General features: G+C 47.7%; 1 protein-coding gene across 2 annotated transcripts; it reads right to left on the bottom strand.

The window, feature by feature from the left end:
* Nucleotides 1-209: 209 nt before the first annotated feature.
* C11H10orf95 (chromosome 11 C10orf95 homolog) lies at nt 210-12,973 on the bottom strand. 2 transcript variants are annotated; one of them, XM_030031558.2, is made up of 2 exons: nt 12,861-12,973; nt 210-1,814 (listed from the first exon to the last, which is right to left on the bottom strand). In XM_030031558.2, exon 2 carries the CDS (start codon nt 1,749-1,751, stop codon nt 1,077-1,079), a length of 675 nt encoding a protein of 224 aa, XP_029887418.1. In that variant the 5' UTR covers nt 1,752-1,814; nt 12,861-12,973; the 3' UTR covers nt 210-1,076. The 2 variants fall into 2 exon arrangements, with proteins under 2 accessions (XP_029887418.1, XP_040983432.1); XM_041127498.1 differs by lacking the exon at nt 12,861-12,973 and adding an exon at nt 2,422-2,878.
* Between the last annotated feature and the right edge of the window lie 960 nt (nt 12,974-13,933).

Genomic DNA, 13,933 nt, shown 5'->3' with positions numbered 1-13,933 from the left:
GAAGCTGTCAGGCAACAAACTGGGGCAAGGCAGGGTACTGCCAAGTAGAGCAAGCAGAATAACCCACTGCAGCTGGGCAAGAGCCACATCAGAAGTCATCCTTAACTTTGCAAAAAAGTGTCAGATCAGGTTGCGAGCTGTTCACAGGAGAGACTGCTGTCAGGTAGCTAAAATCCCAGAAATATAAGCATTCACATTTGGGGGTTTTTTTGTTGTTTATTTATAGTCATTTAAAAGGTACAGAAGTTTGCAAGCAAGTCAGACCCAGCCCCTCACAACCCTCCAGGTTTCCAGCACAACTCTGAAGTCCACCCTTCCAAAAGGCCAAGCTGTGGAAGTGCTGTGGTTCACACAACTCCAGTAATCTTGCTGGAGAACCAGCACCTCCAACCAGAGCTGAGTCAGACCCAGAGCAGGGCCTCAAGCAGCAATTTCAACAAGTACACATGGCTAGGAGAACTGAGCACTAGGTTACCAAGTGTGAGAAGATGGGGACACAAAGATCTTCCACCAGCATATAGGGAAGTGCTGTGTACAGGCATCACACGGTGATTAAGCACAATGGTATGGTCATAAACAGCAGTGACAAGATACGCAGACAATTGCTCTTCACAGTGTTCAAGAACCCCTCTCTCCCCTGGGACCTACACTGCCCCCAGCCTGGAAGAAATCCCATTTATCTCCTTAACCAAGTGCCAGGAAGGGAGCCAGCTTCCAGGACCTTCCCTTGGGCAGGGTAGGAAGAGGTCCACCTTCTAATCAAGGGCTGCTGTCTGCAAATCCCCCCACCAGATTGTGACCACTCAAACCAGTGGAAATCAAACTTTCACTTCAAAATCAGGACCAAAGAGCTGATCCGGCAGACAATCAAGTGCCATGTGATTTCTTCACAGGATAGGCATTGTGCATCAAACAGGGTAAAGCTGCCATAAGCTTGTGGAAGATGGGGAGCAATTAAAAGCCAATGGGAGTGGTGGCATTCATTGCTTGTACTACTTGCCAGCTGCACCAAGAACAGCTGCTAACTAGCTCTCACAAGTGCTCTGGAGCATCTGTCCATCAGGTGACTGACCACATCAATGTCTCAGTTTCTTTTTCTTCTTACGGTTCCGGTCCTCACTGCTGTCATCTGCCTCACTAGCACTGGGTGTCACAGCCCGCTGGATGACTTTTTTTTCCACTGCATATACCTGCTCTCCTGCCTTGGGGTCTCCCTTGACCAAGAACTCCCCTTTCCGGTAGGTTATGGAGACACTGGTCCGTGGGTAGGTGCCGTAAACCCTCCGGAGATCATCCTTCACAAATTCTGGGAGGTCTTTCCTCGGTCCAAACACCTTTCCGAGCTTCCCCCATTGAAGTTCCCCTCTCATTGTGAAGCCTTCTGGCCACATGTCTCGATACTGATCTGAGCTCTGGTAGGCAGCGTAGGGATTGTAGCTTGCATAGGGATTGTAGAGAGGGATTGGGACCACAGGAGGGAAGTGCCAGGTGTAGTATGGATGGAAGTAGGGATTGGACGCATTGTAGAGATGATGATACTCCACCTGACCTCCCGCATAGTCAGGGTAGCTGTTCCGATCCACCACAAAGGCAATGGGTTGGCTGTAGTAGCTGTGCATGTGGATGGGAGGGAACATCATGGAGCTGGTCATGTCTTCTGCTCTCCCAGTCCGCAGCGGTGGGTGGATGTAGGCAGAAGGTGGGATCACGGTTGGGTAATACCCCTGTGGCACAAAGCCAGACTGGAACATGGTACAGGAGCTGGGGTTCTATACAGGGGACGTTTCTCCAGAGCAGTTGCTGAGTCTCAAAAGCTGTGAGGACAAGAAGGGAATAGAAACAATTTACATTGGTTATATACATTCCAGAACCAGGCTGAATAAGGAGATATGCATAGCACTGTAAACATACCAACTAGTTAATAAAACAAGCTCTCTGCATCTGCAGCTTGCAGGAGTAGTAACATGCCAAGAACAAGCGGAGCCACACTGCCAGCAACTGCCCGTTAGCTGCTCAGCAAGACTCATCATTTAACACACCCAGATCTTGGAGTTACAAGGACAGGAATAAGCTGGCATAAAAGCCACTGAGGGCGGAAGAGATGGCCTCACATCTTCGTGACATGGCTCTGTACTGCTGGGAGGCAGCAGACACACTGCAAGAAGCTAGAGACTCTTGAGCAGGCATAAAAATGGGGAAGGCAAACGCAAGTGAAAGAAGCCCAAAAATAAAGAAAGCCAGCAAAGAGAGGAAAGAGGACGCAGCCCAGCCCTGCTGCAATCATTTCAGCTGCCATTCTGCCCAGACAAGGAGATCTTAAACAAATAAAAATAAAAAAAAAAATCAACTGTCCTTGACACTCTCCCCCATCCTCCCAAAGCCCTGCTTCTACTCTGATAAGCAAACAAGAGCTGTGCCTACTATTTGTTTCTAGAGCAAAATCCAGGCACATCTACATTTCCTCTGACAAGTTCTCATGTGAAGGCATCTTGTTTTGGTCTCACTAGTTATCATTCACGTTCAAGTGTGCATTTATCTTGAGCAACTCTGACCCACAACTGAATTTGTTCCTGCCTGAACCAGACAATCCAAGCACCTCCAGGGCATTAAGCAATGTCCTCCCATGACTCATTATTCTCTCCCCAAGGACAGGAAGGGAAGCTGTACATAGCATGGGTTTTTTAAAAAAAAAGTTTGCTACCAGAGACAGGAAAAGACCATACACAGAACTGAAGGCTGCAAGATATTTATTTTTTTTTTTTCAGAGTTCAGATCCTGCAGGCTCTTTTTGCTTCAGTCTTACCTACAGAGTTGCCTCTCACACAGGTGTTGATCAAGAAGGTAAGATGAAACTCATCCCTCAGTTCAGTGCTTTCCTCCAGCCTAACAGGAAATTTGGCAGTCCCCTAAAAACCTGCTTGCTGCAAGCAATGCTGGGTACCACACAATGGAGGTGTTTCTTTTTTCAACCACCACAATTTGTTCCTGTCCCTTGAGGTTTGTAATCTGCCCTAGCTCAAGCCTGCTTTTGCCATGGGTGCCAAGCTAGAAGTCTACCCCCTGCAGAGGGGAACAGCACTAGGTAATTTAGACAAGACCAGGCAGTACCCTTAAACAAGACCTGCAGCCTAGGAGCCAAAGCCCATCATAACCATCACCTCCTCAGATTAAAAAAAAGAAAGAAAAAGAAAAAAAAGAATTCACAACACAGTCCATTTAAAGCCATTACAAAAAAAAAAAGAAGAAAATAAAATAAAAGAAAAAGGCTCAAATAGCTTCAAGCAAAGAAAGCAAGCTTGAATAGCTTTGACTGAGGTCTCCCCAGCTCACTAGCAGGTGTTGGGGAGCAGGAGAGCAGGCACTGTGATGTTTTCTGCATATAGCCCAGTTAGAAAAGAGCACAGCTCAGGCACTCACCAGGAAAGGACAGGGCTGGGTGCATCTCTGTACTTGAGGGCTCCTATAAGTCTCTTCCTGAGTTTGCCTGACCACTCTGAAGAGGTTTAGAGCTGAGCCTCCTGCAGCAAAGAGCTCCACTGCACACTGTTTGAGCACACTTCATTAGATCTTTATTGAAAGCACACTATTAGCTAGCTCCCAAACACCTTGCCTGCCTAACTTGCTCAGAACCACCACAAAAATCCAGAGGGGTATTGTATGTCAATGGCAGCACAAGGTGGGTAAATGGAATAAATGGTCTCTTCTTAAAAAGTCTCAGTGCCTCCTTTAATCCAGTTCAGCCCTGCATCCCCAGTGAGATTCACAGAATCATTTCCACAGATCCGTTGTGTTTCAGAGCAGGCAGTCTGCACTGAGAGCACGCAGCTACTGCATCCACTGAGTAAAACAAAGCAAGCCTAGCTCACTCCTGCTGGATCAGTGTGCTGCTTCATGCCAGTTTAGGACAGCTCTGGAGAAGCTGTTCTCATCTAGCTGATGACCAGCTCTTGGTCAAAAGCTACAGACGGCCCATCTACCACCCACTGTAGCACCTTGCATTTTGGCTGGCAGCATCAGTGCTCCCAGGTCTTCCCTGCAGCTGCAGGAGAAGGGGTGACAGGCCATCTGCAAATTGCTCAGGTTTTAGCACTGATGCAGCTCAAGCACAGATGTTGCTTTAATTTTGCACTGGAAAAAGACAAGGGGAACAAGCTGGTGGCTCAACCAGGCAGGATAGCCCACAACCAGCAGCAAACTGAAGAGATAAGAGAGGGAATGAGATGAGGATTAAGCAGGGCTGGGAGTGCTCCAGGGCAGCACTGCCACATGCCCAACCACAGAAGTGACGACATTTCCCTGGAAGCAGATCACCCAGGAGGAAGGTGTTGACAGCTGACACAGCGTGGACAATACTTCACAGCCCCGGAGGAAGTTTGCAAACCCATCAAGGCAAGCCTTGGCTTAGCAGCTGGGGCTCTGGCTGGCTTTGCCTTTCCTGGGCTCCACTGCGCAGCTGCCTGGCTCTGCCCTGTCCCCGTCTGCTCCGTCGTACAGAGCTCTCCCCCTGTGCCTGAGCACCAGAGCTCTCAGGATTGCCCTGACACAGGCTTACCTTCGCAAGCACAAGGGGCCAAATCCCAGCTCCTGGCTTGCAGGGCGCAGTGCTGCTCTGATTCATCAGGTGTGTTGCAACAAGGTTTTGGTATGCAGGAGGCACAAAGCTCCTGCCCTCCCCCTCCAGAGCTGCCACCTTGTGCTCCCAGGGGCTGACATCATGGTTTACCCCACCATTACACCAGTGCCTATTGTTCATATTGACCTTCAGGCTGCTTCAGCTTCCAGAGGCAGGTTTTGGGAGACCAGTGCTGGAGCAAAGGACTCTGCATGGTTGAGCTAGGGTGTGACAAATCCATGCATATGGGAGGAGAGAGGGCTTTGAGAGCACCAGTACCAGCTTGCCTGACCCTGTCCCACACTCACTAGGAAGCGAGAGCTGGTAGTGCTTCAGGGAAAACAGGGTTTGCCAGGAAGAGGATCTTTTGTTAGACCATCTGATGGCCAGAAGGCATCAAAAGTCAGATGCTTAAAAACCCCAACCCCCAAATACCAGCATTACCTAGTGGTACACCTTAAGAAAAGGGTCCAACCCCCATTCAGTCTCTCCTCCCCTTCTTCAGCTACTCCCACTTCCCTTGTTTCTTGGGTGCCAGCAGCCAGAATCTGCCCTGGCTTTGGAAGTAAATATCCAACAGCCTCCAGCTCTCTCCCCCTGCTTTTCAAGAGCTGGAGGCTGTTGGATGTAGGACCAGAAGGAGAGAAGGGATCCTGGCTGACCCATTACTTCAGGCTACCATCCACTTTCTTCCCTTGCTCCAATTTCAAGCTCTGCTATGCGTTGGGAAAAATCACTACATCCATTGCCTGGCACCTGCATGTCCTGAGCAGGAAAAGTGCACAACAGTCCTTAAAGCTTGAGCTGAGCTCTGCTCAATGCCTTGGTCCCGAGAGCCACTAACAGCCATAAATATACACCAGCTCCTTGGTGGTACAGACTGAAAGGGTGGATGGGCAGGCACCATGCTGTGCCTGGGAGCCAAGCCTCCCCAGCCAGGGCACTGGGAGCTGTGGTTGCCAGCCTGGAGCAACAAAGGACCAACCCAGTAAGAAAGGCCACAGTAAGAGACAGGGCAGCCTCTCCCTTCAAGCCTTTCCAGCAGTTTTGACCTTGCTGGAAAAGGGTTCAGCCCCACTTGGCTGGAGCTGAATGAGAAGCCATGCACAAAAAAAGGAGAGAAAACTCCCAAAAATGTCACCGCCAGCTGAAATAAGATCTTAATTTCTCTGCTTGGTGAGAACATGATACTTCAGACTCTTCCCAAGCTTGCCAGAGCTGACTCCAGCAATTCCCTCAGCCACTGCCCAGCCATCTGGCAGGGCCTCTCCTTCCTCACACGTCTTGGTGCAGGTCAAGGAGACTGACACCACAGCTCCCAAAATACTTGATCTGCCAAGCAAAGCCTGTTTCAGTACCAGCTGACCCAGACAGAGCTGCTACGGAGCAATCAAGCAATGCCTCCAATACAAAACCAGAGAGTACACTTGATAATTCAAGTACAGAGAAAATTTTGTTTCACCACTCTGTTACACAGTTACAACAGGTGATGAATCCACCACTAGTTAATACAGAAATGCTCAAGGCTGGTAGGGCTTTTCTAGTATCTAAAGCAGCAGAAATTACTTCCTAGCGCTACAGACGAGCATGGTTTTTTTGCTTGACATGTCTCAAGGTAGTAGAGCTTCACTGTCACCCAAGCTAGCTTTGAATTTCGGGAACTTTCTGTTTAGGTAGTTGTGGAGCATGAAAACCACTGTGAGCTACAGAAAACTGAGGAAAGTGTAAACATTCAGGTCCATGCCAAACTGCATATTCTCTAGGAGAGAGATTAAAGTGAGCCTGACTGTAGCATGGGCATAGATCAACATACAAGGTGTGCCACAGTATCCAACACATGAAACTTCATACAAGTATCTCACGTATCTGGAGAGATTGGTTCCACCAAGACCAACAGTTCGAAGTGTGTCACCATGTCTTCTGTCCACCTGAAGCAGCAACCAAAGTTAGCTGGGTCCTCAGGTCAGGCTGGCAGTTTGAACAGGTTAGATGCTTCCTCAGCATAAGCATACTGCAAGCCAGCAGAACTGTAGAGACATTCAGACCACAGGAGAGAACACGGCCATCTATTTTACTCTAAGTCTCAACCAAGACTATTCTTGCCTCATGCCATTGCCCTGTGATCAGCTCCCAAACAAAGAGAATGGGGGATCCCATTAAGTTACCTTTTCCTCTCCACTGTTCCAGCACCCAAACTTTCAGACTGTTCTTTCAGGCTTTCTTCCTGCCCTATTCTTCTCCCCACCCCACAGAAACCACAGATATGTTGCCATTGCTCTGTAGCAACTCCCAAGAGTACAGGCATGAATACTGCAAAAGCAATGTTTTCCCCTAATCAAGGGGATGAAGAAGTCATGAGTTGTTTCCAGTTAGTCTCCCCATTTTGAGCAGACTCTGCAAAATTGTTGCCATCTGACAAAGCTTTGCCAAATGCCTGCCTTGGAGGGAAAAAAAAAAAACCACCCAACCAAAAAAACCAACCCAAAACTTCAAGGACTGTTCTGGAACAGAAAAGTTAAAATAAAACCTACTCAAACCTAAGGTTTGTCCTCCATAGCTCTGGTGTCAGAGTCCCACACACTTATCCAGCATTCTAGTAGCTAGAGACAGTGCACAGGAGAGCATTACAACAAAGAAGTTTCTTTTTTTCCCTTGTCACTTCCACCCCCCCCCCCCCCCCCCATTGCCAACATAAGATCATGCTCTGTGAGTTCTTTGAAGAAAGACTCACCCAGGAGAAGACTCCCAAGTACTTCTTGGGGAGGTGGGAGAACAGCACAACACTATAGCTTTGCTTCTCCATCACCAGTACTAATCCATAGGACAGAGGCACTTGGCTGCCTTCCTAAAAGGGATGCTCTTGGCAGCAACACAGGAATTCAAGGCAAGTGCAATAGCTCATTACAAGCTAGGTCCTTTCAGGCCTTAATTTTCACCTAGGGGAGCAGATTCCCACACCAGTGCTGCTTAATCATGGAAGCACTTTTGGGTTTTGCACCCCCCTCTTCCTAAAGGTAAAAAAGCACCACATATGCTACATTCTCCAAGAGAAAAGCAAACCCACACTGTCCCAGCAAAGCACTCCAAGGAGTGTTAAATAATTCCGCAGGAGGTTACTACATCATGCCTAGTACAACAAGGTGCCACAAGGCAGTGGCTGGTTAACAGCAGTGCAAATCAGGGCTGCAGGGAACAGGTCCTGCCTCCCATTTGTCCGGCAAAGCCCACCACAACCCGAGAGGAAGGTTGACTTCTTGGAAGAGACAAGCTCTCACTACATCTAGAAAGGGAGAAAGATGCTGTGTGGTGGGGTGAGATGAAACGGGGCCATTTCTGCCCCACTCCTGCTCACACACTGCATGCCTGTGGCCTCTTGGCAGCACAGAGCACAACCTCAATGAGGGCAGCAGCCTGCCAGCTCCCATACTCAGGCAGCACAGCAGGCCAGCTCAGGAGGAGCTCTCTGCTTCAGACTTGAGCCCTGACTGCCACCACGGTCACAGGTTTCTGCATGCAATTCATTTTCTGTAAAGCCACAGCGCATGTAGCGATAACCTGCTTCCTGCAGGCAGAGCTGGCCCTGCGTACCAGAAGCTGGGCAGCTATTACACACCAGTGTCTCCTTACACCAATCCTCTCAAATATTCCTGAATGGAAAGTTTGGTGAGGCAGAACACACAGCCTCTGCTTCTCAGAAAACAGGTGAGGTTATATGCCATGGTCCCTTGTGTGGTCTAGTGGTAACATGTAAAGGAAGATAACTGATACTGAAAGCAGCTTGAAAACAGCCCACGAAAAAGAAAAGGGCTTTGCAGAGAAGAGCAGGTACTTGAATGAAAGCTTAATGACTCCCCAAAGAGCAGTAAAGCTACAAGGTGGAAAGGGTTTGAGAAAGATTATAAACGGAGATTAGTAGAAACAGGAGAAACCCGCCAATCCAGACAGTTTTTAATGCTTTCACTAAAAGGTAAATACAAAAGCTATTTTGGTAGAATCAAAGAAAACAGCAACACAGGGCAGCAGACAGATGGAGATGGCTGTGGGCCCCCCTGCTTGCCCCCAGGGTACAGAGCTGGGCAGGAGCAGCAGCTGAGAGGTGACACCCTCAGCCTGACAGCAGGGCAAGCAGCCCAGGTTTCCAGACTGGACTAATTCCTTCACCCACTCATCTCTGAAGCTAACAAAAATTTGGCTTTGTGAGCACAGCTGAGGAGCCTGGAACACCCCTGAGGAGCAGGGCACTGGTGCGTAGGCTTTGTAGAGTGCAAAAAATGCTGGTCTACAAGACTCTTTAGCCAGGAAGAAGCCTGTTTGCTCCTCTGGCACTTTGAATGGTGCAACTGGCACTGTAGGAAGGCCTAAAAGCAGCCTCATCTCCTTCCCCTCCCCACACCACTCACCCAGTCCAAGAAACTTCCCCAGCAACACTGGGGATCTGACCCTGCTTCCCACCACACCACAGGAGGGACTTTTCCATCAGGAACTACTTCACTGTCCCAATTCTTACAGCTGCCCAAGCCAACTGAAAAGATACCATGAGAACAGCTGATACCAGAGCTCCTTTTGGGATGAACAGCCTAGAGGACCTCAGACACACCAACTCCCTTCTCAAGGAGGAGCAAGCTGCTACCCTCCCAAAAGGGCATCCACGCAAAACGTACTGCACTTGGTGCTCCCCTCCAAGAAATGGGCTCAGAACCACTCCTTGCTCTTGCACCATGAGCAATCTCTTCAGCTCAGCCAAGAGGGAGGATTTAACTTCTGAAGCCAGAAGACCCCAGTCCTCACCCTGCTCCCTCTGAACTCTGCTGTTACTAGTGCACCATGAAGAAAAGAGCTCCAGCTGGCACTGGTAACTGCAGAAATAGCAGTTAATACATATTACAGTCAGTCACCCCTTATGTAGGCCCTTTGAAGAGGGAGTAGATCTGTTTCAGCTATTTGAAGCAGCATTCCCAGAAAGCACTGAAATCCAGCGTGGGTCTGGCATTTATTTCTGAGGTCTGTGCAAAGCCCAGACTCTGTATGAGGTCAAAACACCAGGAAAAGCCCTAGTCATCACAGAACAAGTCTTTACTCGACTCTGATGATCTAAAAACCACCCCCTTGCATAACTGTGCTCAAATAGCAGTCAAAATGCAACTTGCTGCTGACAGAGAGGTTTGGAGCAGCCACTCCTCCTACTCTTACTGCAGCTGCTGGATAACACAGCAGGTCTGAAGCAGCTGCACTGCCAAGAATAAAACACCGTGAGTGTTACCAAGGGGTCACTGCATCAGCAGGCAAGGCTCCGGAAACCACCCCTGCCTGCTGCCAAGGCAATCCTGACACCATCACCCCTTCAGCCTCTCCTGGGGTAGAGATGTTGCACCAAGGTCTAGATTTTGGACACACTCCAAGCTTTCTCCTTTCTTGACATGTCCTACTTTCAGCATAGCCTAACTTTTGTGTTATTAAAGCTTCCACCACTACAGGCATCCTTTGTATCAAGCACCCTTCCTCACCTGAAGTTCAAATCTCTGTACCCTATGTCTCAGGATCCCAGTCAGCCCTACCAAAAGCCACCACCTTTTTCCTCATCTAAACCCTTTCCCAAACACAGCTCTGTATCTAGACAATACTTTTTTTTCTTTAATTGAGCATCTGCACTTCATAGTGTTTAGTCCCAGTGATCCCCTCCATGTTCAGACACAGCCTGCACAAACAGATCCACTCCTCCTCTCACTTAAGAGTTCATCTGATAACCATCATCTCCATCCACAAACTCTCTTCTTCAGTGAAAAGATCTCAGTATCAGCTCAAGCTTCCAAATCAGGATATCCTGGACAAGCTCCCAGCTCTCACTTCTGCCCAGCTGTTGCCCTTCAGATTGCAGTCTTGAGACAACTGACTCAGGAGACTTAACTTTTATCGATCACACCAATAGGTCAACTGAATGATCAATAGCCTCATTAACACACCACCAGTACCTCATGGTTATTTGTATCATTTTGCACACAACTATGAGGCTACTAATCAAGTCTTATGAACCCCACATGACTGCTATTGAGTTACAGGCATGTCACCCTTCCCTCCCACACCACTTAGTACTAGGGTGCAACTCTACACCTCTTTGCTCTGCCCTCCCACACCAAGTCTTTCCAACATAAACCTGGTGGTGAGTCCAGCAGGTTGTCCAAGGAGCACGACTCCAGCATCCCACTGAGTTTGAGTCCTCAGGCTTCACTACCATCTGTAGGTGTCTGCACTCCTACAGCCAGCTGCTCCTGCCTTCATTCTTTCTTCTCATTTTATACCTTAATCTCTTATTTCAGGATCCACTTTTCTGCCACGCTCATCCCTCCTTTCCTCCAGTCTCCTCCCAAATAGGCAATCCGCCCCTAATTACTTCTTCCCCATTGGTCTCAGTTTTCCTACATCCGTAACCAAGTCTGGCATTTCCACTATGGTTACCTAGGCAATCTCAGCCTTACATGGTATTACTGATATGCTGCGGGTGGCCTTGCAAGGTTCTACCCTGCAAGAGTTGCTTCAGACACCCCTAAAATTATCTGGTTCCTCCCGGTTGTACATTGTTTACTTTACACACTCCAAGACAAATCATTCTACTTTAGCCTTGATTCCTCTGCCTAGCTCCAGTTACCTACAGGCACTTTCTTATCTCACACACAGACAGTTTGCATACCAGAGCAACATGTTTTCCACACTGTTTTTGTGCTGTTGCAGCATCCCACTCTCTCAGCTGCTTGATTACAAGGCTTTACCCTTGAAGTGTACTTGGGAGAGTCTCCTGGTGTCCTGCAAAGGCCTTAGCTAGTTACACAGCCTGGTTCTCCAGAGGGACTTCATGCCCACAGTGGATTTCCTCTGTTGACACACACTTATCATACACATCCCTTTAGTGTATAAAGGCACCTTCTGTTACAACAGCAATGCACACTATATTTCTAGCCTAAGTTCAAACATCTGAGCCAGAATTACCCATGGGAATAGTGCTCTTATTGCACCCCCCCAAGGCAAAGAGCTGCAGCATCTGCTGATCTACAACTCTGTAATATGTTTTTTTAAAAAAATAATCCAACTACCTTCTGTTATGGTCTTTAGACAATACAGAACATAGCTCACAAGTAACATTATTGATTTTTTAATGGGAATCAAAAGGCAATCTTGTGTTTCCAAGAACACAATCACTCAGAGAAGCCCTTCTATGTCATTTTTTCCAAACTAAAGTGTTTAAAGCCTATCATCACACAACAATAACAATTTACATTAGTATCTTTCACAAGCAGGAGATGCTAGGAAAGTTACAGGCTAGAGCACTGGCATGAACTGATGCTCCAACCAAGTTATGCTACCATATGTGGACTTCCATCTACTAGATAAAACAGCAGATGTACTGGGGTGAAAGAGGCATCACCACCAAAGGGATTTAAGCATTTGTGTTTTCAAAAAGCCAAGCAAAGTGCAGAACACCTCAGTTGTACACTACTACTACAAACATTTAAGCTAACACTAGTACTGTTTTACCATTGTAACTGGTAAAACATTGCAACATAGACCAGTCTTTAGTCATAAGTGCAGAAAACAGAGACAGACGTTTGTTTGGTGTACATGTACTCACATCCTGAGAAAAAACAGTCAAGACGATGCCTTCACTTAACTGAGGAGCAAGAAACAGTAGGATACACAACCTGATCTTAAGAACGTAGCTTGCCTTCTACAGTCTCTTTTCACCGATATACCTTAATGACACATATAGAGCCAGGAGATACACTAAGATACCACATCACACCTTGCAGAAGCTTTCCTGTAGTAACCAGGGCTGCAATACCTGTCTGAACATGCCTTTGTAGCTAAGGAAAACAACAGGAAGCTCATTCCTTCAGCAATTACATTACATGCTCAGACAGGGAGCTTTAAACTTGCCTATAGACAAGACTACTGAAGCTAATGCAAGGTTCATATCTTAGCTAGTGAAATGCCTTACAGGAAAAAAAAAAAAAAAGTAGAACTTGAACATAAAAACTCAGGCATAGCAAGGATAGAGGGCACAGGTAAAGGAACAGCTAAAGTCAGCACGTGAAGCCAGCATGGAAAACCTCAAAAGCACTTACCAGAATTTCAGGTTCTTTCTCAAAGCAGCAAAATACTGTTAGCAACACTCAAAGAAGAACTATAAATTTTAAAGTAACAGCCTAAATAGCATAGAAAAGAGCCCACCACAAAGTACTTTGGAAATGAACCTTACTTTTTCTTTGTTTTGCTCCCCAAGATTTTTGCTCACATTCAGCTACAGACAGCTAAGCTGGTATTTGTACTCACTGCTCATTCAGTAGGTTGTAATTAAGTAAGAAGCCATACAAATGGCTCCCATCAGCACTACCTTATTGTAAGCACCTGGACTGTCCAGGGCCTTTACAGATACAAATCCCCACACAGGTTTAAAAAGGGTGACTTGGTCTTCAAGGTCAGCTCATCGTTGCTCAGCACAACTGCTGCAGCAGAGCACGCTCCTCGAGGATGCTTAATGCCTTGCTTTGCTGCAGGTGGTCTTAATAGCTGAAATTAAATACCTACAAATCACTCTTTAATTACAAAATCTGTTGACTGCAATTAATTGCCTGGCTTCTGTAAATTTATAAAAATAACCTGTTCAGGAAGCCTCTAGTAAGTCTAATACACAAGCATGTTGGGAAGTGATAGGATGTAATGATACTTTTCTGAACGCAGCAATTGGCTTTTGCCTCAGTTTTCCCTGATGAAATTTGTGAATAGTTGGATGGGAGCAACTGTTGTGGTGAGAGGTGGAAGGTGATGTGTATGCCAAAACCGGGAGTTGCTTCTTTGAGAGAAATCTCCAATCTTAAATAATAAAAGGCAACGATAGTCTCTATCTTCTGAAATATATGGGACATAATGTAAACGGATCTTGGGAGAGAAGCGCAAGTAGCTGATGACTAAGACCAGGGTCAAGTAGGGCATTTGATGGATTGCAGGGAAGGCTACCTGCCCCCTGAGCTGCCAGGTTCATTGCTTTGTTTCCACTTTGTCATTTTGCAGCTTGGCACAACGCTTTTTGGAGGCGTTTAAGGTGAAAAGGCCCCACGAGCCCAAGCTGCCTTCACCAGGAGGCATCTTGTGCCTCCCAGCCCCGTTTCTCCTCCAGCCCCGTGACGCTGGGGAGAGCGGTGGAAAGCCCCAGGGCAGCCTGCCCGGTGGAGGGCACCGCAGGGGACCAGGCCTAGGGCCACCCCGCCTCCGCCGCCCCCCTCGGCGCTGGTGGCAGGGCCCCTGCCCGCGCCGCCGGGTCCGCCCGGCCCG

This window comes from Aquila chrysaetos, chromosome 11 (genome assembly GCF_900496995.4).
Source record: "Aquila chrysaetos chrysaetos chromosome 11, bAquChr1.4, whole genome shotgun sequence".
NCBI classification, from domain to species: Eukaryota; Metazoa; Chordata; class Aves; order Accipitriformes; family Accipitridae; genus Aquila; species Aquila chrysaetos.
Note: the sequence above shows the minus strand (reverse complement) of the source record. Positions and strands in the feature narration are given on the sequence as shown.

What these genes read in the sequence shown, in the direction of transcription:
- C11H10orf95 (XM_030031558.2), bottom strand. Translation starts at nt 1,751, where the DNA reads ATGTTCCAGTCTGGCTTTGTGCCACAGGGGTATTACCCAACCGTGATC.